Consider the following 26078-nt stretch of genomic DNA (forward strand, 5'->3'; position numbering starts at 1 on the left):
TAAAAAAACGAAACACAAGGGCCCCCCTAAAAACGAAACGAGTTTAGAACCAAATTTTTCCGTGGTTACCCAAGCCTAGTCCAGAGCCCTACGATTCATGCCTTCAGATTCCAACATCTGTTTTACTGCATTTTCCATTTCTCTACGTGACATATAGTTTTCATAATCCATGTCGAACACCAAAGGCTGACCAAAGATCATAGCCTGTGCAGCTCTCCAGTTGTAGAGAGCATCTTCTGATCTGGACCAAAACTTCAAGAGAAATGTATTTTCTAGCTCACCATCACTATCTTTCTGAGCTGGTGGATTTAATTCTCCCCTTTCTGCCTTTTTTCTGCCTAAAAACGTGGCTGTTTGAACAGGCGTTTGGATAAATAGTGCAATGAACACGATGAATATAGGAAACGGAATTATGGATGACGAATTGGATCACGATTTTAGTTACGAGACGTTAATGTGTTGTTATTGAGATGTCATTAGTTTGTATTTTATATTGTTAATGGTTTTAATATTGTATGTTGTTGGATTGTCTTTTGCTCTTGTTGTGAAGCGCGTTGAGTCGCCTACGGGCTGAGAAACTGCGGTATGCAAGCAAATAAATAAATAAATAATTTTTTTCTCTCCTTCTTTTCTTTCTGGACTTTCTTCAGAATTTCTTTTTTAGCCAAGAATTGTAAATATTCCCTTTTGGAAGTTTTAGTTGGAGATTCTATTAGGATCTTTAAATCCCGTTCACTGATATTTTCTGGAATGGCTTTACCTGAAAGCCTCCACATTTCAATAAGTTCCTTGTCAAGACCCAGGCGGACCAGCAAGGCAAGACAGCAGTTAAGGAGTTAAACAAAGGTCTTTGATGTCAATTAACATAAGAAAAAGGGCTCTTAAAAGCAGAGCGGTAAACACAAAAGGGCTTGCAGCCAGCAAGAATGTAAATAAACCAAGTCCCAGTCAGTCCTCGCTGGGAAAAGGAAAGCAGCAATAACACAGGCAGTAAGGCTTGAAGTCAGCGGCAAAAACTCAGTCCATTCCAAATCCAAACAAAACAGCAAACAGCAATCCGCATGAAGAGCGGTCCAACGAAGTCACCAAGGAATAAGCAGGAGTGTAGAGTGGTCAGGCAGTCCGAGTGTCAGGACAGGAGATAAGACTCACGAATCCAGTTCCGGCAAGGTCGTCCACACAATCAGGAATCCACGAAGCTGTAAGCAGGAGCTCAGGGCAAGAGTTAAACACAAGGCACACGGTAACACGACACTTTGAACTCTGCAACTAGACTGCTCCCAAACTGCTCCTTAAATCTCATCCGAGTCGCTGGAGTCACTTCCAGGTGCATCCATTTCCACAGGTGAATCACGACTTCTCCATTGCTGCCATTCTGTACTTCGGACTGCTTCCTGCAAAGTAGTATCTGAAACCCAAGTGTCAGTAAAACCCTGGAACTCATCACTAGAAGTGGGAGCATTAACCACATCTAACACTTCCTGGACCTTGGTCCAATCCAGCTCTTCCTCTTCGCTGTCAAACTCCTCACAATCAGCTACATCTTTAAGGCGTTTAGAAACAGATTCCTCATCACTATCCGTGCTGCGTGCTACTCGCTTTACACCGCGGTAATCCTCCACCTCCATTTCCTCGCGAGTAAACCCCTCAAAATCCTCCTCATCTGTAGGCTCTAGGAACAAGTCTCTAATACGCTTCAGCTGTTGCTGAGCGTCTTCCTCTTCCAAACCTCGTTTCCTTCTACTACTAGTAGTAGGTACATGAGACAGACGCTGAGTCACAACATTCCTTGGTAGCTGCTGCACGGGGGTTTTCCTCACTCTCTGATGTTCCTTCACTACTTTCTTCTTGCACAGTAGTTTGCATTACATCTTTCCATCCATCCAAATCTAATTTCTCAGTTGTATTTGGCACAGTATTTGTGTTCAACCAAGCAGACAAAACCAATGTTCTGCAAGTCATCATCTTGCCAGGTGTTACTAAAAGTATTTCCTTTTTCATTCTATTTTGTACAGCCAACTGGAAGACAGATCTTTGGACAACATTCAGTTAAATATTAATGTTGATCTTATAAAGTGATGTTTGAATTTTTTTTTCTATTTTTGTCTTCTTGTTCCAGAGGTACCCATGCCACCCGACTCTCAGGTTGAACCCCTCCAGTACTAACACTTTCTCTCTTTTTAAGCCAGGTGTACAGAAGTGTTTATTATAATGTGTTTAAAACTGTATTTGTGTTTTACATTGGTTGCCTATGGCTGGAGCGGCCCAGCTGTGAGAGATATGTTGCCATGGAAACAAGGCAGAAGAGGAGGTGGGAGGAGCTTAGAGAGAAAAAGGTTTGAAAGTGACAGTTAAGTTTCAGTCAGGAGGAAGAGACCCTGAGAGAGTAGCAGAGTCAAATAGGGACTCTGAGAGAGTAACTCAGTCAGGAGGAAGAGACCCTGAGAGAGTAGCAGAGTCAAATAGGGACTCTGAGAGTGTAACTCAGTCAGGAGGAAGAGACCCTGAGAGAGAGCAGAGTCAGATAGGGACTCTGAGAGAGTAGCAGAGTCAGGGAAGAGACTCTGAAGAGTGAAGGAGTGTAGAGATAGTTAGTGTTCGTGAATATTTCTTCAGCTAGGGAGCTGAAGGGTAAAACTCTGTTAGATTTCTTTGGTTAAAAAGAACTAACAGAGGCTTTGTACGATTGCCAGTCGGTGGAAGACTGGAGTTCTATTATTTGATCCAGTATAGATCAAACAGTGAGAATATTCACAGCAGGGAACACTGAATAATAGACACCTTCACCAGAGCAAGAGTTTATAAGTTGTAACATCAAAAGCCTGAATTGTATCTCAACCAAGTCATATTGTAACCATCAAGTATATGCCAAGCTGAACATCTTTATATTGCAACCACAAGCTTTGTTCAACAATAAACTTGTTCTCTTTGTTATGTTAAAACTGCCTCATCTCCATTGATTTTACGTTCGGTGCATTCCACTCTACCAAAATTACCTCACAACATAAACAGAGACTAACAGAGACTTTAATACCAGCGTCTCTATACATTATGGTGGCAGTTTAATTAGCATTGACGGAGGTTCCTTACAGTTTTTGGTGGCATTCGGTGGCATTAATACTTCTTTACACCAGGTAAACTCACAGGCATCATAATACAATTTAACATCTGATAGGCCCAGGCCTCCTCTTTTTTATTGTCCGTCAAGTTTCTGTGTTTTATTCTCAGTTTTCTGCCTTCCCACTTTGCACTTTAACAACACAACTGTTCAATGCTAAGGCTTCCCACCAAAATGGAACTATAGAGGAGAGTCTACAGAACGAGCCAGTACCTGCCGCATACCAGGACTGCCATCTGTTGAGGAGTTACGAAGGTGGAGGCATTACTTTGCATTCAACCGTCGTATATTAAGCTAAAGCACAGTTCACATGATGTGTCCCTTGAAAAAGGATTAGGAAAGAGGAGGGGAAGCTTGGAGGAAGGGAAGGGAACCGATGAACCCCTCAATAAGCTTCACGGAGCCCCAGGGGTTGTGCGGAGCACAGTTTGAGAACTGCTGTGCTAGATTAAGCTAAAATGTAATTCAAATATTGTCTCCCTTGAAAAAGGGTGTCATGGTATAAACTGCGTGGATGGCATGCATCTGACATAATTAGCCACTCCCTAACCAATTAATGACTGTCTGGGCAGGAGATGGCATTTCATAATTAATTAATTCCCTATGAAATGGTGAGACCGATGGGATGCAGAAACTCAGAAGTCATCCAAGAGAAAGGACAATCCTTTCATCCTTGTATGTCAAGGGGATGGCATTTCTTGCCACTCTGGGGATGCTCGTGTTGTATTCCAGCCTTCTTGCTCTCTTCTTGAGGGCTGCATGGGCCATTTATCGTGATCAGAGAAGGCTGCACATTCCCCCGGGAATCAAATACCCCATAACACTACGAATTTTGTATATCGGAGCCAAAGTTGGAGTGCGTGCGGTAAGTCCTCTGGATTTTAATGCACTTCTCTGTGTCTTTGTGTACATGTTTTGGTGGCACCATCATACAGATGCTTTCTTTCTCTGTGTCGCACCAAGACAAGGGCCTTCCGAAGGGGATGGGTTGCTTTGACTCAGCTCACGGGGATGGATGGTCTCAAATCTTCAGTTCTGATTTTCAGCCTGTAAATGTGGTTCTAGTTCTCAGTTTTGGATGAGCTCCAGAAAAGGTTAAAATAAGGTGGCTTGTCATACAACCTCCAGACCCATTTGTACCTGAAAATGGGACGATATTTCCTTAAGTTCTCTTCAGAGAGAACCTTTCTTTCCAAAGTCAAAACTTGCTTGTTGGAAACTTCTAGAGATATTTGTATGCTCTTTGAGACCATGAGAGCACCGTGATACCATGTCTAGGTTCATCAGGATCCTGCGATTTGCAGTTTGTTGTGGAATAGGAGTTCTTGCTCTAACACTCTCCCGGCACACATCAGACAGGCGCCCTCCCTCATGTCCTTTCGAAAAAGCTTTAAGACCTGGCTGTTCGAGAGGGCATTTAATTAAGTGCTAAGCAACAACATTACGGTAATGAGAACTGGAATGGTATAAGGAAAATGAGACTGGCTATGATTCTACTAAGAGACGAAGCGGATTTTTATGTAGTTTGTATTTGTTGTATAGTCATATGTTGTTGATACTGGCCTCTGTAACTGTCTTTTTGTGTGTACTGTACACCGCCATGAGTCGCCCGTAAGGGCTGAGAATGGCGGTCAATAAGTGCATCTAATAAATAAATAAATAAATAAATAAATAAATAAAAATGGTCCTTCTCCAAGATACAGTTCATGGTAGGTTTTCATATCCAGATCAAATTGGCCTTCGTTCTTGTTCAAAGAGGTGTCTAAAAGTCCATAGAGCACTATGTAAACACCTGATAGTCGACAGTGCCCCAATATGACATTGGGAGAGGCACCAACGAAACAAAGAAGGGAGGGAGGGAGATGGGCCCTCTCTTCTTCCCAGTTGTAGACGCTTCTTCTGATGCTAGAATGGGGCACCAGCAATGACCAGGAATTCAGGTGGCTAGCTGAGAGTAGCCATGCCAAGACAGAAGGTGAAGTTATGTTCTGACACAGTCTCAGTCTTTCTGGACGATGCCACCCAAGCACTGCAACAGGTTTGTGAATGTGCTGACACACACTGCTGTGTCCCTTCCAAAAAGGCAACCCAAAAACCCTAGGGTCTCTGTCCAATTAGACCCTAAGAGGTGAGAAGTTCTGGTATGACAGATTTATTTGATCAGATCTCTCTGTTGGGTCGACAAGTGCCACACACTGAGGACGCAGCTCAGGGGGTTTTATAGTCTTAGGTTTTAAGCCTGGACAGACACACAAACTATTTCACTCACACTTCTCTTTCCCATTGTTCTCATCTGGTGCCTCCTTGTCAACAATTGACAACAGCAATTCACAACCATTTCCCCCCATTGATGGCTTGCAGGTCTTTTGAACTTTCTCTTCTTTCAGCTAACTCTTTCTCTTGTGGCTTTGACTAGAAATTTTTCCATCTCCCTCTTTTTGTCTAAACCTGTTCCTGGCTTGGTAATTTTCCATTGTTTACATTTCTCTTTGCCTCAGTCCCATCAAACGTTCATGGCATGATCTCTTCTAGGTTCGGCCTAAGGCTGTCACTTTCTGTACGTAAGCCCTGTGTCCACATGACATTTATTTCTCCTTTATATTTTCCTGTAAACAGGAATCATTCTTTAAAAAAACTGGCTTGCACAATCCATTCAAATTAGTTGGGTGGTTGTACAGAAGATTTGTACCCAAGTCGAGACGAACGCTGACGATCAAGGACTTGGTGTTTGATGATGTTCCGGTCAGAGTATATTGGCCCAAAACAACTCCTTCTGGGAAGAGAAGAGGAGTGGTTGTCATTGCAGGAGGTGGTGGAGTTGCGGGAAATATTGGTAAGTTCTCCTGGAAACAGAGTTCAGGTAGAGTATATAGGATGTTTCTATGTACATAGTCATGAAACCCATCAGTAATAATCTCTCTTGAAACATGATGTGTTTTTCAGGGATAACTGACATACCATGCCGCTACATTGCCCAGGAAACGGATTCTGTCGTTATGACTGTTGCGTAAGTGACTTCATACTCATTCTGGCTCTATCAGAATGGACATTCTCCCACACTATTCAATCTATTCCCTTTCCAAGAAACTTGGAAAGACACAGAGGCTATTTAAATTTCCACACACAGAGGCTATTTAACATTCCAGCTACATGAGGGTATTCTGGTCACCAGGGGAGTTGTGACTTCACCGTCCACTTGTGACATGCTCTATTGGACAGATGTACTTCCTCATTCTTTTGCATGCTTGCTGGAGATTTTATGATGTTGTAAATTAGTAAAATTAGCCTCCCCGCATAAGCGGTACCTATATTTCCTACTTGACAGATACAACTGTCTTTCAGGTTGACAGCAAACTGCACAAATGGTCAGAAGCTGACTCCGACCCAGGCTGGTGTCGAACTCTTGACCTCTTGGTCAGTAGTGATCTTAATGCAACTGACTCCCAGCCAGCTGCGCCACAGTCCCAGTTCGGTATTTCCTTTCTCAATAAACTATTTTCCTATTGGAGAAGCCAACAAACAAAGAAAGAGGGTGTCTCTCATCCCAAATGGATGCCTTGTTTCAAAATGTTAAGGGAGATGCAGAACGTTCCTTTCCAAAATGTCAATCATGTGGTTGAAAAATTCATATCATGACTGTACTCTGTTATTCATGGTGAATAAAAATGTATGAAGGAAAATGATCCCAGGTGATTTTAGCCTGAAGACACTCATTATTTTTTTTGAAAAAATATCAATCCTATGTGGGGCTGCATTTGAAGACGGTTCGGAAACTTCAGCTAGTTCAATGGGTGGCAGCCAGATTACTAACTGGGGCGGCATACAGGGAGCATACCACCCCCCTGCTATGCCAGCTCCACTGGCTGTCGGTCCATCTCCGAGCCCAATTCAAAGTCCTGGTCTTGACCTATAAATCTCTATACGGTTCTGGCCCAGCTTAGTTGTCCAAACGCATCTGCCCCTACGTCCCACCTCGTAATCTAAGATCATCCGGCGAGGCCCTGCTCTTGCTCCCGTCAACACCACCCGTCAACACCTTTTCCCAGCTGGAAAAGGCCTGGGGTTGCAGTCTTCCTCATGAGGAGCCCCAAAGCCAGGAGCAGGAGAGCTTGCTGGAGATGTTCCGGCCTCTTCTATAGCAGCCTCAGCAGCAGACTTTTCTAGCTCTCTAACCCTTAATATAGGAGTGTTGAATGAAATGTTATGCCTCCACCTTCGTAACTCCTATATTAATGAGTCCCCCTCGGGGTGAGAAAAGCGGTATAGAAATACTGTAAATAAACATAACACCCGGGATAAGTGAAGGAACACTGTACACAAAAACAACACTGTGCACATCCCTACAGGGCACTGGACTTGAATTGTATCTTATAGGCCTGGGTAACAACGCAAACATTTGTTTCTAAAATCGATTTGTATTTGGGTTTTTTTTTTGTTTCGACATTTAAAATAATTACAAATTTTTCCTTTTAAAAAGTTCGATATTTACAAAATTTCGTAAATGGTAAAAAATTAACGAATCGATTTCCGAAACAATAACGAATCGATTCGTTAATGGCAGACGCGACCGGGAAATACACTAAAAAACCTCCAAAAACTTCTGAAGCTTCCCTCTCCCTCTGTTCTTGACTGTTGGTGTGATATTATAATTTTTTTTCACTAATTAAACCATAAAACTGGCCCAGACATGCGGAAATAATAACGAAACGACCTCAGAACAATAATGAAACGAATACAATAACGAAATACGAAGCATTTACAAAACGTGTTTAAAAATTCGTTTTCTTAAATGATTGCTCCAGAATGGTTCGTTATCATTTTGTAATTGGAAAAATTAACGAATTATTAACTAATTACAAATTAACGAAACGAAACCGCCCAGGCCTAGTATCTTATGTTTTTAGGATATTCTGTGTCTAAAATTCAGAGAACGTTATCATGTGGATTGCGGATTCAGACCGTTTCTCATTTCTGCTTCAGGTTTCGTTTGGCTCCAGAACATCCGTTCCCAATCCCAGTCATGGATTGCTGCACAGCTATTATGCACTTTTTGAAAAATGCTGAGGAATACGGAGTGGACCCACATCGCATTGTTCTCCATGGACAAAGTAGCGGAGGGACATTTGCTGCAGCCGTTTCTGAATATTTGGCAGGCAGGAAAGATCTCCCAAAGCTAGGAGGCCAGGTCCTCATCTATCCGGGTTTGCAGGCCGTCGATTTAAATTTGCCTTCTTATCAGCAAAACCATTCGGTCCCTTTCCTGTTCAAGAAACATGCCTTGATGCTTGCTACCCTGCTTCTGACTGGGAAGGAGATCAACGTGGAGGGCGTCATGAAGAATGCTCATCTACCCGAACATGTGTGGATGAAATACAGGAAATGGGTCAATCCCGATGACATTCCAGAAAGATTTAAGGGCAGGGGTTACGTGCCCATGGACCGGCCTCCTTTTCACCAAGAACTTTACGAAATCATAAAAGAAGCAACCAACCCCATGTTTTCCCCACTTTTAGCAGAAGATGACGTGATCCGCCAGCTCCCCAAGACTTTCCTTTTAACCTGTGAATATGATATATTCCGAGATGACGGGCTCTTGTTCAAGAAACGGCTAGAGGACAACGGTGTCCCAGTGACGTGGTATCACATCAAGGACGGATTCCACGCAAATTTGTTTGGCCTTGGTCGTTGGCCACTGGAATACCCAGGAACGAAACTCCATTGCCAGCATATATATAATTTCATTAACAGTATATAAAACACATGTTTTATTTTAGTATCGAAGGCTTTCATGGCCGGAATCACTGGGTTGTCTCAGGTTTTTCAGGCTGTATGGCCATGTTCTAGAAGCATTATCTCCTTACGTTTCTCCTGCATCTATGGCAGGCATCCTCGGTGGTTGTGAGGTCGGTTGGAAACTAGCAAAATTTCTGCTTTCAACCTGCTAGGTGAGCAGGTGAGCTGGGGCAAACAGCGGGTACTAACACTGACCTAGGCTTGAACTGCTGACCTTTTGGTCAGCAGGATTTTTCTGCAGCACAGCAGCTTTCCCTTATCTGACATTCTGTCTCATCCAAAACTCTTATCGAACACCCCCCTTTTCCTCCATTTCCTCTTCAGTTAAAGGAGCGCTCCCCAACAGGGGCGGCCCAACCATTACGCAGAGTAAGCATTTGCAGTATACTTTGTTTTGCCCAGGTTCAGAGGCGGTGCTTCCTCCTCCTGATGTGAAGGCGAGGTGCTGTCACCCCAAGGAGGTGGAGGAGGCAGCGGGAAAGGAGGCGGCCAGTTAGGCTCTCAGAGGAGGCAGCAGCGAGGAGGAGGTTTCTGCCAAAGAGGGCCTCAGCGGCAGCGGTGACTTCCCCCTCGCCCCTCTGCTGCTCCGTGCTCCTTCCTTGCCAGGCTGGGTGCCCAGCCTGGCGAGGAGGGAACACAGAGCAGTGGAGCCGCAAGGGCGAGGCCGCCGCCGATGAGACCCTCTCCTGACCCCCTCTGCTGCTCCATGCTTGAGTCCCCTTCTTGTTTTTACCATGTTCATCTTAAATCCTGTCACTTCCCGAAAAAAAAAATCTTTTGGATTCAATTCTGTAAATTATTACATGGGTCTTCTACAATTCCTAATACATCATCTGCAAAGGCATGTATTTTATACTCATGTTTGCCAATTTTTGCTCCTTTAATAGTTTGGTCTTCTCTTTTCTTTCATTAACGGTTCTAATGCCATTATGAATATTAATGGGGATAGGGGACATCTCTGTCATGTTCCTTTGTTTATATTAAATTCTTCTGTTGTTTGACCATTTATCATCAGTTTGGCTTTTTGTGAGTTGTATATCGCGTTTATTGCATTATTAAATTTAATGCTGAGAAGAATGTGCATTTGCTGAGGGTGGCAACGGCAGGACCTAACAATGGAGGTGTTTTACCTCAGGCACCTTTTGTTCCCACCGCTGCCACCAATTGAGAAGATGCAGATTGTGCAGATGTGGATGATTATGGAGGGAATTAATCTCAGGCCTCAATTGTGTATAAGAATATATTATAGGGGAGGCCAATTATTTGTAAATTAAGATAACTGCCACCAACGTGAGGAATTTGATGTACCACCGATGAGATCTGGCTCTACAGACGCAGATTAATTGAGATGAAACGGTCTTCAACAAAAGATAACAAGTTTATTGTGTACAAAGCGTATGGTTGCAGGCTGTTAAATAACTTATAGAACTTTGAATATCACTTGGTTTGTAATACAGTCCAGTCTTCCAGATGACACAGCTTGTGGCTAACTTTTACTGAGGTGAAGCTCTTTAGTGAACAATGTTTCCTACTATGAATAGCCTTCCAATTTGATCTTTCCTTGATCAAATCTCTGATCTCTAGTCCTTCCTTGACTAGGGATCTTAACAAGCTTCCTTTAGTCTTTTTTGACTAAAGAAACTGGCCAGGTTTCTCTCTTCAGCCCTCCTAGACTGAAAAACCTCCAGCTGCTCACACATGCCTCTCTCCCAGGCTTTTCAAGCCCCCACACTCTCTCACACTCTGGCCCTTTTCCAAAGACGCCTATAACTTTTCCTGCTTGACTCCGCCCACTTCTCACTCTCCTGAGCTAGCCTGCCCGGTCTCCTTGGCAACGCTCACTGTGGATTCAAACCAGATAACTCTAGTTTTAGCTACTGTTACAAACACAAATATATACTCTAACAGTTAAACACATACATAGTATCAATGACTTCTGCACAAATGTCCATATCTAATTCTTGTATCAACAATTTTTAAAAGTCCCAATTTAAATTATCAAATGCTTTTTCTTATTGCCTTTGTACTAGATGGGATTTTTACCATTCTTTCATAATACTTCATCCCTTATTCTTTTCTTAGAGAATTGTATGATTACATCCCTTGGCGTCTTATTTTTCCTAGCATAGAATGATGAGATCCTGTAAATTTGGTCAATTTCTTGTTCCAATTCATCTTCTTCAGATTCCAAACACACAGCGATTAATTTAGTTATAATTTGTCTTATGTCTTCTTTTGTTTCCTCTTGTATATTCCTGAATCTTAATTGGTAATCCATTTGCATTTGTAGTAATTTTTCTTGTTCTAGTTCCATTTTCTCATTTTGTTTTGTAAGGAATGAATGTCTGAATGTATGTAGAAGAGAAGAAACAGGCCTAAAAGGAAAACCAACATGGAGTTCTTGCAAGGCATGATGTGGGATGAACTTGGCAGTCGAAGCAAGGAGGCAGCAAGGCATAACTGAATGACAATGAACAATAAAGTGTGCGGTCAAGCAAGTATCGAGTGTGCAGAAGGTACCACATAAGTCATGAGGATGTCCTTAACTGGAACGGACTTGAAAGGAACAAAACAACCTGATTATTAAAAAGAAAAAAAAGAAGAAAAATGGATTTTGGTCTCTAAATGCAAGGGACCCCAAGAGCATGCACGCTTCCTGATCCATGGCAATGGAGCGTGCGCACCTCCTCGGAAAAGACTGATAATCTTTGCCGGAGGAGGCCTGTGTGTGCGTGAGTATGCATGAATGTGTGTGCGCATGAGAGCTCTCCTTGATGAGATTCTGATATGATTCTGTGATTATTGTTTTTCAATAAATGTTACATGAATAGTGTCAAAACCAAATTTGGTCTCTAAAGTGTCTAATTGATGTAAACTACCTTACTATTCCTTGAACACTCTGCACAAAGAACAGGAACCTCTTTGGGTTCATAACATCCCCGCCAAACGTGCTTGTGACCAAGGCAGGGCCTCCCCAGATGATCTTAAAATCCTCAATGGTTCGTAAGGGGAGATACGTTCAGACAGGTAAGTTGGGTCAGAACCATTTAGGGCTTTATAGGTCAAAGCCAGCACTTTGAATTGGGCCCAGTAGCAAACTGGCAGCCAGTGAAGCTGGCGCAACAAGGGGGTTGTATGCTCCCTGAGCGCCGCTCCTGTTAACAACCTGGCTGCCGTTCATTGGACTAGTTGAAGTTTCTGGACCGTCTTCAAAGGCAACCCCACGTAGAGAGCATTGTAGTAGTCTATACGGGATGTAACCAGAGCGTGGACTACCGTGGCCAAGTCAGACTTCCCAAGGTACGAGCGCAGCTGCCACACAAGTTTTAACTGTGCAAATGCTCCCCTGGTCACAGTCTCCTACTATTACCCATCTGATGTGGTGCTAGACACCTAGAATACTAACAACAGGGACTTAAAAGGTTAAGGAAAGGCAACACTTCAGAGCTAGAGGTGCCCAGGAGGAAGTGCCCAGATGCGAAAGAGGAACGTGGAAATCAAAGATAGAAGGAAGAAGGAAGGACGCTTCTGCTTCCAGTCCTGACTCTCCCCCCCCCCTTTTCTCCCTCCTCCTCCTCTACTTGCCTTTTTTACTTACTGGGAATGGAAAGAGAGTTGGGAAGCAGGGATGGTGCCAGGTAATTTTCAGGGTTAAGCAAACAGAATTTTGCCCCCCCCCCCCAACCAATCACTGAAAATTTATATAATTAGATAATTTTAAAATATAATGTTGGCCCTCCAGATATTTCAGACTTCCTACTGGCTGTTTGGAATTGTGGGAGTTGAAGTCCAAAACACATGGAGGACCGAAGTTGGCCCATGCCATATATGTATATTAGACTTTGGTGATCCAAAAAAAAAAAAGGTTCAAAACTCGTTTCGGATGTAGGGGATGCTGGCGATTCAATTTTGAAATGATTTACGAAATTTTAATGAAAAAAAGATTGGCAATATTAGGAAATCCGAATCGCTTCGTTTGCTTCGTTAATGGAAGGTGCCCTCCCTCCCTCCAGAACCATTAAGCAATTTTGGCAAAGCCTAACAAACAGTTTCAAAATCTCGCGGTTTCTCTTCCTTTCCTGGCGGCGAGCTGCGATGCAGAGGGACGAGGTTGTTGCAACTCAGAATAGGATTCACCTTGCTCCCAAGCACCACCAGACCAAAGCTGTAGAATTTATAGTTTATTGAGGAAAAGATCCAAAGAATGGAAGTGATTAAGTAGATACAAAGTCCCAAAGGTCAGGTTAAATGCAAAATACAGTTCCAAGAAATATTCAGGTTAAAACAAAGCACAATCCTTTCAGCAAAAGTCATGAAACAGGAAACACAAGCCTTCGAGCAAAAGTCAAAACACAGTCAAAAACCCCACGGAGAAACTCTGGCTTCAAGCCCTAGAACTTCGAGGCAGGAACAAAACCCATGAAGCTGTTGGCTAACAAGCTGCGTTGAACTGACAGGTTTACAGCGTCTGTGAAACCCCTAAATAGGCTTTCTAAACATCAAAACACCAAACAGTCTAGTCTCACACTGGTCCCATGACCCTTCGCTGACCTAGCTTCTCCTGGAAGCGATCCGTGAACTCCTTCTAACGGTTTCGTTATCAGTGTGAGAAGGCACCTGGCTGGCCTCTTCTTCAGCTGCATTCCTTTCCTGTGAGAAAGGCTTCCTAGAGGCCGCAACTGGAGGCTGAGGCACAGAATACTGGCCAGGAGAGCCAGGGATCTGGATCCCATCATGCTGCTCAGGACACTGAACCACAACAGAGGTGGGCATGGCTAAGCACAGCTCTTCCTGATGGCCACTAGGGGCATGGCCTTCAAGAAGAGCTGTGCTTAGCCACGCCCACCTCGTCCCTCTGCATCGCAGCTCGCCGCCAGGGAAGGAAGGGAAACCATGAGATTTTGAAACCATTTGTTACGCTTTGCCAAAATTGCTTAATGGTCTTAAAATCAAAATAACTGTGGGAGACATCCGAAAATAATTCCGAAGAATGGGTAAGTGGTTTCAATTCGGAATTGCTCCTCCCAATATTCCTGCATGGCTCGATATTGATTCAAAAGTGAATTTAATCCGAATTAATTATGATTTTAGAAGCTTCCGAACGAACTTGCCCAAGCCATATATATATATATATATTAGGATTGGGCGGTTTCGTTCGTTAATTTCGTAATTCGTTATTAATTCGTATTTAAATTAGCTTACGATCCAATATTGAGCCATGCAGGAATAGTGTGAGGAGTAAATTAGATTCGAAACATTTTTTTCAATTTATTTCATAATTATTTTGTAATTATTTTGTAATTATTTTGTAATTATTTCGTCATTATTTTGTAATTATTTTGTAATTATTTCGTAATTATTTTCGCATGTCTGGTGCAAGTTTTATAGTTGTTGTTTGTTTTATCGCACCAACAGTCAACAACAGAGGGAGAGGGAAGCTTCAGAAGTTCCCCCTGTCCCATTTGGTTGGGTTTTTAGCATATTGCACAATTGCGTCCGCCATTAACGAATCGATTCGTAATTATACGAAATTTCGGAATTATTTGAAAAAACGAAACGCTTGGTTACCCAAGCCTTATATATATATATATATATATATATATATATATATATATATATTCCTTTGAGGCATGAAGGGGGCCTCGGCGGCGCCAGCTTCCCCCTCCGCTACTCTGCGCTCCTCCCTTGCAAGGCTTGGAAGCCCAGCCTGATGAGGGACCCTTTGAGGCATGGAGCAGCAGAAGGCCTCAGCAGCAGCGGTTTCCCTCTCACCCCCTGTGCTCCTCTGTGCTCCTTCCTCCCCAGGCTGGGTGGCAGGCTTGGTTGCCCAGCCTGGCAAGGAAGGCACAGAGCAACAGAGGGACAAGGAGGAAAGCGCTGCCAAAGAGGGCCTCGGCGGCTTCCTCCTTGCCCCTCCATTGCTCTTATCTCCTTCTTCGCCAGGCTTGGCAGCCCAGTCTGGCAAGGAAGGGACCCTTTCAGGCATGGAGCAGCAGAGGGGGCAAGGAGGAAGCCATTGTCGAAGAGGGTCTCAGCAGTGGCAGCTTCCTCCACGCCCCTCTGCTGCTCTATGCTCCTTATCGCCAGGCTGGGTGCCAGCCTTGGGAGCCCAGCCTGGCAAGGAGGGGACGTTTTAAGGCATGGAGCAGCAGAGAGAAGGTCAGGAGAAGGGCATTGCCAAAGAGGGTCTCGGCGGCGGCGGCTTCGCCCTTACCCCTCCGCTGCTCTGTGTTCCTTCCTCGCCACGCTGGGCACCCAGCCTGGCGAGAAAGGAGCACGGAGGAGCGGAGGGGCCAGGGGGAAGTCACCGCTGCCGCTGAGTCCCTCTTTGGCACCAGCCTCCTCCTTGCTTCCGCCTCCTCCGAGAGCCTAACTGGCCCCCTCCTTTCCTGCTACCTCCCCTGCCTCCTTGGGGCGACAACACCTCGCCATCACCTCAGGATGAGGAAGCGCCGCCTCTGTCCCTGGGCAAAACAAAGTATACCGCAAATGCTTACTCTGCGTAATGGTTGCGCCGCCCCTGTTGGGGAGCGCTCCTTTAACTGAAGGGGAAATGGAGGAAAAGGGGGGTGTTGGATAAAAGCTTTGGATAAGACAAAATGTCGGATAAGGGAAAGCTGGATAAGTGAGACTATACTGTACTTCCCTTCTTTAATGTGTTTGTTATTTATGTACTCACATTTGTTTTCGAACTGCTAGGTTGGCAAAAGCTGGACTAAAGCTCAGGCACTCACCCTGATCCAAGCTTCGAACTATCAACCTTCCGGTTGGCAAGATTCATTGCAGCTTGGTGATTACCCTGCTGTGCTAAAGCCCGACCTCTACATGGAACACTTTTTGCCATGGAAGACTTTGAAAAACAAGCCCTGGGAACAGCAACAAAAAAGCCCACTGCGTGGTTCGGTTTTCTGTATGAAACCTTTACCATTTTGAGCCATAGGGGCTGAGCTTAGCACAAAAGACTAAGCTGCTGTGCTGCAGAAAAATCCTGCTGACCAAAAGGTCAGCAGTTCAAGCCTAGGTCAGTGTGAGTACCCACTGTTTGCCCCAGCTCACCTGCTCACCTAACAGGTTGAAAGCAGAAATTTTGCTAGTTTCCAACCGACCCCACAACCACCAAGGATGCCTGCCATATATGCAGGCGAAATGTCAGGAGAGAATGCTTGAAGAACATGGCCATACAGTCTGAAAAACCTCAGACAACCCAGTGATTCCGGCCATGAAAGCCTTCAACAATAAAATAAAACATGTGTTTTATATACTGTTAATGAAATTATTTACATGCTGGAAATGGAGTTTTGTTTCTGGGTATTCCACTGGCCGACCATGGCCAAACAACATTCCGTGGAATCCGTCCTTGATGTGATACCACGTCACTGGGACACCGTTGTCCTCTAGCCGTTTCTTGAATAAGAGCCCGTCATCTCGGAAAATATCGTATTCACAGGTTAAAAGGAAAGTCTTGGGGAGCTGGCGGATCACGTCATCCTCTGCTAAAAGTGGGGAATACATGGGGTTGGTTGCTTCTTTTATGATTTCGTAAAGTTCTTGGTTAAACGGAGGCCGCTCCATGGGCACGTAACCCCTGCCCTTAAATCTTTCTGGAATGTCATCGGGATTGACCCATTTCCTGTATTTCATCCACACATGTTTGGGTAGATGAGCATTCTTCATGATATCCTCCAAGTTGACCTCCTTCGCAGTCAGAAGCCGGGTAGCAACCTTCATGGCCCGTTTCTTGAACATGAAAGGGACCGAATGGTTTTGCTGATAAGAAGGCAAATTTAAATCGATGGATTGCAAAGCCGGATAGATGAGGACCTGCCCTCCTAGCTTTGGGAGATCTTTCCTGCCTGCCAAATATTCAGAAACAGCTACAGCAAATGACCCTCCGCCACTGTCTCCATAAAGAACAATGCGATGTGGGTCCACTCCGTATTCCTCTGCATTTTTCAAAAAGTGTATAGTAGCTGTGCAGCAATCCATAATTGGGATTGGGAATGGATGTTCGGGAGCCAAACGAAACCTGAAGCAGAAATGAGAAACGGTCTGAATCCGCAATCCACATGATAACGTTCTCTGAATTTTACACACAGAATATTCTAAAAACTCCTGTTACAATTCAAGTCCACTGTGCCCAGTGTTGTTTTTGTGTCCAGTGTTCCTTCACTTATCCCGGGTGTTACGTTTATTTACAGTATTTCTATACCGCTTTTCTCACCCCGAGGGGGACTCAAAGTGTTTACACATAATTAATGGCAAAATTCAATGCCAGTACAATTACAATTATACACTACAATTTGACATAAATCAAGTTAAAAACAGTACATCCACAAGCAATTAAACAATCATTAAAACAATAAAACAGTCTTGTCCACCAAATCGCCGTTCCAGTCATTGTCTTTCCGAAATGCTGCATACATTTACTTCTACTCCCCGAAGGCCTGGTCCCAAAACCATGATTTTAATTTTTCTGAAAGCCAGGAGGGAGAGAGCGGATCTTACCTCATTTGGGAGTGTGTTCCATAGGCGGGGGGCCACAGCCGAGAAGGTCCAGTCTCTCGTCCCTGCCAGGCGCATCTGTGCTGTTGACGGGAGCGAGAGCAGGGCCTCCCTGGATGATCTTAGATTACGAGATGAGACGTAGGGGCGGATGCGTTTGGACATGTAAGCTGGGCCAGAACCGTATAGAGTAGGGCTGGGCGGTTTCGTTTCGTTAATTCGTAATTCGTTAATAATTCGTTAATTTTTTCAATTACAAAACGATAACGAACCATTCTGGAGCAATTTTTTAAAAAAACGAATTTTTAAACACGTTTTGTAAATGCTTCGTATTTCGTTATTGTATTCGTTTCGTTATTGTTCTGAGGTCGTTTCGTTATTATTTCTGCATGTCTGGGGCAGGTTTTTTGTTTAATTAGTGAAAAAAAATTATAATATCACACCAACAGTCAACAACAGAGGGAGAGGGAAGCTTCAGAAGTTTTTGGAGGTTTTTTAGCGTATTTCGCGGTCGCGTCCGTGAATAAAATAGTACACTCATGATATGAATTTTTCAACCACATGACTGACATTTTGGAAAGGAACGTTCTACATCTCCCTTAACATTTTGAAACAAGGCATCCATTTGGGATGAGAGACACCCTCTTCCTTTGTTTGTTGGCTTCTCCAATAGGAAAATAGTTTATTGAGAAAGGAAATACCAAACTGGGACTGGGAATCAGTTGCATTAAGATCACTACTGACCAAGAGGTCAAGAGTTTGACACCAGCCTGGGTCGGAGTCAGCTTCTGACCATTTGTGCAGTTTGCTGTCAACCTGAAAGACAGTTGTATCTGTCAAGTAGGAAATTTAGGTACATTTATGCGGGGAGGCTAATTTTACTAATTTACGACATCATAAAATCTCCAGCAAGCATGCAAAAGAATGAGAAAGTACTCCATCGGTGTCACAAGTGGACGGCGAAGTCACAACTCCCCTGGTGACCAGAATACCCTCATGTAGCTGGAATGTTAAATAGCCTCTGTGTGTCTGTCTATATATGTTGTGTGTCTACGGCATTTAATATTTGCCCTGTATATGTACATTGTAATCCGCTCTGAGTCCCCATTGGAGTGAGAAGGGCGGAATAGAAATACTGTAAATAAATAAATAAATAAATAAATCTTTGAGTCAAGTTTCTTGGAAAGGGAATAGATCGGATAGTGTGGGAGAATGTCCATTCTGATAGAGCCAGAATGAGTATGAAGTCACTTACGCAACAGTCATAACGACAGAATTGGTTTCCCGGGCAATGCAGCGGCATGCTTGGTCGGTTCCCTCTGAAAAACACATCATGTTTCAAGAGCGATTATTACTGATGGGTTTCATGACTATGTACATAGAAAAATCCTATATGTTCCACCTGAACTCTGTTTCCTGGATAACTTACCAATATTTCCAAAAACTCCACCACCTGCTGCAATGACAACCACTCCTCTTCTCTTCCCAGAAGGAGTTGTTTTGGGCCAATACACTCTGACCGGAACGTCATCAAACACCAAGTCCTTGATCGTCAGTGTTCGGCTCCACTTGGGTACAAATCTTCTGTACAACCACCCAACTAATTTGTATGGATTGCCCAAGCCAATTTTTTTTAAAAATGATTCCTGTTTACAGAAAAATATAAAGGAGAAATAAATGCCATGTGGACACAGGGCTTACGTACAGAAAGTGACAGCCTTAGGCCGAATCTAGAAGAGATCATCCCATGAACGTTTGATGGGACTGAGGCAAAGAGAAATGTAAACAATGAAAAGTTACCAAGCCAGGAACAGGTTTAGACAAAAAGAGGGAGATGGGAAATTTCTAGTCAATGCCACAAGGGAAAGAGTTAGCTGAAAGAAGAGAAAGTTCAAAAGACCTGCAATCCAGCAAAGGGGGAAATGGTTGTGAATTGCTGTTGTCAATTGTTGATAAGGAGGCGCCAGATGAGAACAATGGGAAAGAGAAGTGTGAATGAAATAGTTTGTGTGTCTGTCCAGGCTTAAAACCTAAGACTATAACACCCCCTGAGCTGCGTCCTCAGTGTATGGCACTTGTCGACCCAACAGAGAGATCTAGTCAAATAAATCTGTCATACCAGAACTTCTCACCTCTTAGGGTCTAATTGGACAGAGACACTAGGGTTTTTGGGTTGCCTTTTTGGAAAGGAGACAGCAGTGTGTCTCAGCACATTAACAAACCTGTTGCAGTGCTTGGATGGCATCCATATGGTCCAGAAAGACCGAGACTGTGTCAGAACATAACTTCACCTTCTGTCTTGGCATGGCTACTCTCAGCTAGCCACCTGAATTCCTGGTCATTGCTGGTGCCCCATTCTAACGTCAGAAGAAGCATCTACAACTGGGTAGAAGAGAGGGTCCATCTCCCTCACTCCCTTCTTTGCTTCGTTGCTGCCTCTCCCAATGTCATATTAGCGTACTGTCGATGACCAGGTGTTTACTAGGCCTGGGTAACAACGGAAAAATTTGTTTCTAAAATCGATTTGTATTTGGGGGGGTTTTTTGTTTCGATATTTAAAATAATTACAAAATTTTCCTTTTAAAAAGTTCGATATTTACGAAATTTTGTAAATGGTAAAAAATTAACGAATCGATTTCCGAAACAATAACGAATCGATTCGTTAATGGCGGACGCGACCGCAAAATATGCTAAAAAACCTCCAAAACCTTCTGAAGCTTCCCTCTCCCTCTGTTGTTGACTGTTGGTGTGATATTGCAGACCGCATCTTGGCCTACGAGCCCACGAGGACCTTGAGATCATCCGGGGAGGCCCTTCTCTCGATCCCGTCTGCCTCACAGGCACGCCTGGCGGGGACGAGAGAGCGGGCCTTCTCGGTGGTGGCCCCCCGGCTGTGGAACGCCCTCCCTACTGAAGTTAGACAGGCGCCCTCCCTTATGGCCTTTCGTAAGAGCCTGAAAACATGGCTCTTCGAGTTGGCCTTCAACTGAGTGCTATATCTTTGGCAATGATGACCGGAATGGACCACGACTATGAGACTGACTATGACCCATGATATGACGAAGCGGATTTTTAGTATATGTCAAGTAGTAGTAGCATGTTATGTATTGTTCTGATTACTGTAAATTGTCTTTTCTATGTTGTTGTTCACCGCCACGAGTCGCCCCCTGGGCTGAGAGTGGCGGTAAATAAGTGCAAGTAATAAATAAATAAATAAATAAATAAATATTATATATTGTTTTCACTAATTAAACCATAAAACTGGCCCAGACATGCAGAAATAATAACAAAACGACCTCAAAACAATAACGAAACAAATACAATATCGAAATACGAAGCATTTACAAAACATTTTTGAAAATTCGTTGTTTTTAATAATTGCTCCAGAATGGTTCGTTATCGTTTTGTAATTGAAAAAATTAACGAATTATTAACGAATTACGAATTAAGGAAACGAAACCGCCCAGCCCTAGTGTTTACATAGTGCTCTACGGACGGTTGGGATCAGCAACAGTGGCAGCATGGACACAACCCATTCTCTTCCCCCCTGTGCTGGTGTATGGTCCAGACAGAGAACCAGTTCAAATAGACCCAATCCAGCTGTCCAGTTGACCTCAAACCTGGAGCTTCAAGCAAATTCCAGGATATTCCCCAACCTTGTCTGAAGTTGGAAAGAGTGGGTTCAACCCAGAATAACTCAAGATGCTCAGCAAAAGTACAAGAATGTCATGATACAATTCATGGTGGGATTTCATACACAGCTCAAATTGTTTTCAATAGGGCTGGGCAATTCGTTTCGTTAATTCGTAATTCGTTAAAAAATTCGTTAATTTTTGAATTACGAAACGATTACAAAACTTTTTTTTTAACCTGGAAGTGTTTTTAAATATCGAAACGGCAGGCGCCAAAAAATTTTGTATTTCCGTCCATTTCGGAAATACGTAAGATGGCCGCCTGCGGATGCTTGCTGAGAGGGCGAGCTTTTACTTTTCCTTGGAAGGGAGAGGGGCGAGCGAGCGGCGAGCGAGAGGGGCGAGCGAAAGGGGCGAGCGAGCGGCGAGCGAGAGGGGCGAGCGAGCGGCGAGCGAGAGGGCCCGCCAGAGTGAGTGGCTGCCTTCCCTCCTTAATAATAATTTTAATTTCTCCTCCCTATTCTACTAAATTAATAATTAAATTTAAAAAATATTTTAAAAATATTGAAAAAAAAAGGGGCGCCATCTTTACAAAATGTTTTGTAAATATTTACGAAATTTTGTAAATACCGAACTTTTTTTTGGGAAAGTTTTGTAATTATTTTAAATATTGAAACAAAAAAAACCCCAATTACAAATCGATTTTAGAAACAAATTTTTGCGTTTTTACCCAGGCCTAGTTTTCAATTCTTGTTGAAGGAATGTCTAAAAGAGACCTGTCACTTGGGTTGCTATTTCCACACTTGTGAGCTCTGCCCTCACAGCCCATAGGACAGATTTCTTTTAGACACCTCCTTGAACAAGAACGAAGGGCAATTTGATCTGGATATGAAAACCCACCATGAACTGTATCTTGGAGAAGGTCCCTTTTTAGAGCAAGAACTCTGATTCCACAACAAACTGCAAATCCCAGGATCCTGTTGAACCTAGACATGGTATCAAAGTGCTCTCATGGTCTCAAAGAGGCTACAAATATCTCTAGAAGTTTCCAACAAGTATGTTTTGACTTTGGAAAGAAAGGTTCTCTCTGAAGAGAACTTAAGGAAATATCGTCCCATTTTCAGGTACAAATGGGTCTGGAGTTTGTATGACAAGCCACCTTATTTTAACCTTTTTTGGAGCTCATCGAAAGGGGCGCTTCCAAAACTGAGAACTAGAACGACATTTACAGGCTGGAAATCAGAGCTGAAGATTGGAAACCATCCGTCCCCATGAGCTGAGTCAAAGCAACCCATGCCCTTCAGAAGGCCCTTGAAAGAAACAAGAAGATCTTAGTAAACTAATCAGGTAAATGCCACGGAAGATGAGACCTGAGAATAATGAGAGGGAGGAAGAAATAAGTAAGAAACGGAAGAAGAGGGAGGAGAGGAAGACGAGAGAAAAGAAGAAGAAAGACCCTCAAGAAGATACCGAAAAGTCACAAAAATAATTTTAATTATGTTTGTATGGGTTTTTTTTGGGGGGGGGGGGGTTGTTCTGTTTTTTTCACACACACACCCCCCCCCCCCCCCCCCAGAATCATAGAATCATAGAATCAAAGTGTTGGATGAGACCTCATGGGCCATCCAGTCCAACCCCTGCCAAGAAGCAGGAATATTGCATTCAAATCACCCCTGACAGATGGCCATCCAGCCTCTGTTTAAAAGCTTCCAAAGAAATAGCCTCCACCACACTCCGGGGCAGAGAGTTCCAGTGCTGAACGGCTCTCACAGTCAGGAAGTTCTTCCTCATGTTCAGATGGAATCTCCTCTCTTGTAGTTTGAAGCCATTGTTCCATTGCGTCCTAGTCTCCAAGGAAGCAGAAAACAAGCTTGCTCCCTCCTCCCTGTGGCTTCCTCTCACATATTTATACATGGCTATCATATCCCCTCTCAGCCTTCTCTTCTTCAGGCTAAACATGCCCAGCTCCTTAAGCCGCTCCTCATAGGGCTTGTTCTCCAGACCTTTGATCATTTGAGTCGCTCTCCTCTGGACACATTCCAGCTTGTCAATATCTCTCTTGAATTGTGGTGCCCAGAATTGGACACAATATTCCAGGTGTGGTCTAATCAAAGCAGAATAGAGGGGTAGCATTACTTCCCTGGACCTTGACACTATGCTCCTCTTGATGCAGGCCAAAATCCCATTGGCTTTTTTTGCCGCCACATCACATTCCTGGCTCATGTTTAACTTGTTGTCCACGAGGACTCCAAGATCTTTTTCACACGTACTGCTCTCGAGCCAGGCATTGTCCCCCATTCTGTACCTTTGCATTTCGTTTTTCCTGCCAAAGTGGAGTATCCTGCATTTGTCACTGTTGAACTTCATTTTGTTAGTTTTGGCCCATCATCTCTCTCATCTGTCAAGATCGTTTTGAATCCTGCTCCTGTCCTCTGGAGTATTGGCTCTCCCTCCCAATTTGGTGTCGTCTGCAAACTTGATGATCCTGCCTTCTAGCCCTTCATCTAAGTCATTAATAAAGATGTTGAACAGGACCGGGCCCAGGACGGAACCCTGCGGCACTCCACTTGTCACTTCTTTCCAAGATGAAGAGGAAGCATTAGTGAGCACTCTCTGTGTTCGTCCACTTAACCAATTACAGATCCACCACACCTTACCTTGTTTCAATATAAAGCTTTTCTTGACCCCTGAATCGAAAGGAAAGCATTTCTCTTTTCCTGCAGATGACTTGACCTCTGTTGCGACTGAGAAATTTGTCTCTGTTTATAAAAGTCTTGCTTTCTATCTTCACTCTTATTACTAGGCTTGGGTAACCACAGAAAAATCATGGGGGACCTTGTCTATGGCCTTACTGAAATCCCTGTTTCTCTGTGTGTGTTTTTTCTCTCTCTGCTTCTTCTTCTTTATCTCTCACCCCCCCCCCCCCCCCCCACCACCACCATGCTTCTCTTTTAAACTGTTTTTGGAAAATTCAATAAAGATTATGAAACTAAAAAAATTAAAAAGAAGGCCCTTGTCTTGGTGCAACACAGAGAAAGAAAAAATCCATATGATGGTGCCACTTATGTATTTAAGGCTTAGGCGATCCCTCGTTGGATGAGTAAGATGGTCTTCCATTATGGATTTCCTTGTGGGTCCGTATGTGGCTGTAGAGCCCTATTCTTGCTCTGCATCTTCTTCCGCAGTGAGGGCATTGGTTTCCAGGTGGAAGGTGGTCCCGGTCGGAGTTGGCTTGACGCGCCTTCCTCCTGGCACGTTTCTCTCTTTCACCCTCCACTCGTGCCTCCTCAAATTCTGCAGCACTGCTGGTCACAGCTGTCCTCCAGCTGGAGCGCTCAAGGGCCAGGGCTTCCCAGTTCTCAGTGTCTATGCCAGAGTTTTTAAGGTTGGCTTTGAGCCCATCTTTCAATCTCTTTTCCTGTCCACCAACGTTTCATTTTCCACTAGGTTCTTGTGGGTTTTTTCGGGCTATAGAGCCATGTTCTAGAGGCATTTCTCCTGACGTTTCGCCTGCATCTATGGCAAGCATCCTCAGAGGTAGAGACCTCTACCTCTGAGGATGCTTGCCATAGATGCAGGCGAAACATCAGGAGAAATGCCTCTAGAACATGGCTCTATAGCCCGAAAAAACCCACAAGAACCTAGTGATTCCAGCCATGAAAGCCTTCGACAATACGTTTCATTTTCCGTTCTTAAGTTCGGAGTAGAGCAACTGCTTTGGGAGACGGTTGTCAGGCATCCGGACAACGTGGCCGGCTCAGCAGAGTTGATGTTGGAGGACCATCGCTTCAATGCTGGTGGTCTTTGCTTCTTCCAGCACACTGACGTTTGTCCGCTTGTTTTCCCAGGAGATTTGCAGGATTTTCCGGAGGCAGCGCTGATGGAATCGTTCCAGGAGTTGCATGTGACGTCTGTAGACAGTCCACGTCTCACAGGCATAGAGCAGGGTTGGGAGGACAATAGCTTTATAGACAAGCACCTTGGTCTCCCTACGGATGTCCCGGTCCTCAAACATTTTCCAGAATGAAGTATTTAAGACACAGAGAAGTGCATTAAAATCCAGAGGACTTACCGCAAGGATTCCAAATTTCATTTGAGTATGCATAATTCGTAGTGTTATGGGGTATTTGATTCCCGGGGGAATGTGCAGCCGTCTCTGATCATGATAAATGGCCCATGCAGTCTTCCAGAAGAGAGCAAGAAGGCTGGCATACAACGCGAGCATCCCCAGAGTGGCAAGAAATGCCATCCTCTTGGCAAACAAGCATGAAAGGACTCTCCCTTCTCTTGGATGACTTCTGAGTTTCTGCATCCCATCGGTCTCGCCATTTAATAGAGAATTAATTAATAATGAAATGCCATCTCCTGCCCAGACAGTCATTAATTGGTTAGGGAGTGGCTAATTATGTCAGATGCATGCCATCCATGCAGTTTATACCACGACACCCCTATTATTTGTCGTGTCAGAACAACCAGTCAAATTATATTACATTTCTAACAGAGCAAAGCAAACAAGCAGATTACAAAATTTGTGAGTATGAGAGTTGATTAAATGTCCTTTGACCAGTATCTGGCCACTTGGAGTGCCTCTGGTGTTGCTGCAAGAAGGTCCTCCATTGTGTATGTAGTAGGGCTCAGGGTGCATTGCAGCAGGTGGTCAGTGGGTTGCTCTTCTCCGCACTCGCATGTCGAGGATTCCACTTTGTAGCCCCATTTCTGAAGGTTGGCTCTGCATCTCGTGGTGCCAGAGCGCAGTCTGTTCAGTGCCTTCCAGGTCGCCCATTCCTCTGTGTGCCCAGAGGGGAGTCTCTCATTGGGTATCAGCCATTGGTTGAGGTTCTGGGTTTGGGCCTGCCACTTTTGGACTCTCTCTTGCTGAGGTGTTCCAGTGAGTGTCTCTGTAGATCTTAGAAAACTATTTCTAGATTTAAGTCGTTGACGTGCTGGCTGATACCCAAACAGGGGATGAGCTGGAGATGTCTCTGCCTTGGTCCTTTCACTATTGGCTGCTACTTCCCGGCGGATGTCAGGTG

At 44.0% G+C, this 26078-nt stretch overlaps 2 protein-coding genes and 1 pseudogene across 2 annotated transcripts; 1 reads left to right on the top strand and 2 right to left on the bottom strand.

Annotated features, from left to right (window-relative positions):
- Positions 1-75: 75 nt before the first annotated feature.
- LOC137097766 (tRNA methyltransferase 10 homolog C-like) lies at positions 76-3354 on the bottom strand (annotated as a pseudogene).
- Positions 3355-6045: 2691 nt separating this feature from the next.
- Positions 6046-8873, top strand: LOC132764745 (arylacetamide deacetylase-like 3). The gene is made up of 2 exons (XM_060758794.2): positions 6046-6125; positions 8099-8873. The coding sequence occupies exons 1-2, from the start codon at positions 6046-6048 to the stop codon at positions 8871-8873; spliced, it is 855 nt and encodes a 284-aa protein (XP_060614777.2).
- A 7292-nt stretch (positions 8874-16165) lies between these two features.
- On the bottom strand, positions 16166-25294 carry LOC132764746 (arylacetamide deacetylase-like 4). The gene is made up of 5 exons (XM_067472908.1): positions 25114-25294; positions 19678-19682; positions 18843-19059; positions 18669-18732; positions 16166-16937 (listed from the first exon to the last, which is right to left on the bottom strand). The coding sequence occupies exons 1-5, from the start codon at positions 25292-25294 to the stop codon at positions 16166-16168; spliced, it is 1239 nt and encodes a 412-aa protein (XP_067329009.1).
- Positions 25295-26078: the final 784 nt, after the last annotated feature.

Source organism: Anolis sagrei, chromosome 13, assembly GCF_037176765.1.
Source record: "Anolis sagrei isolate rAnoSag1 chromosome 13, rAnoSag1.mat, whole genome shotgun sequence".
NCBI lineage: Eukaryota > Metazoa > Chordata > Lepidosauria > Squamata > Dactyloidae > Anolis > Anolis sagrei.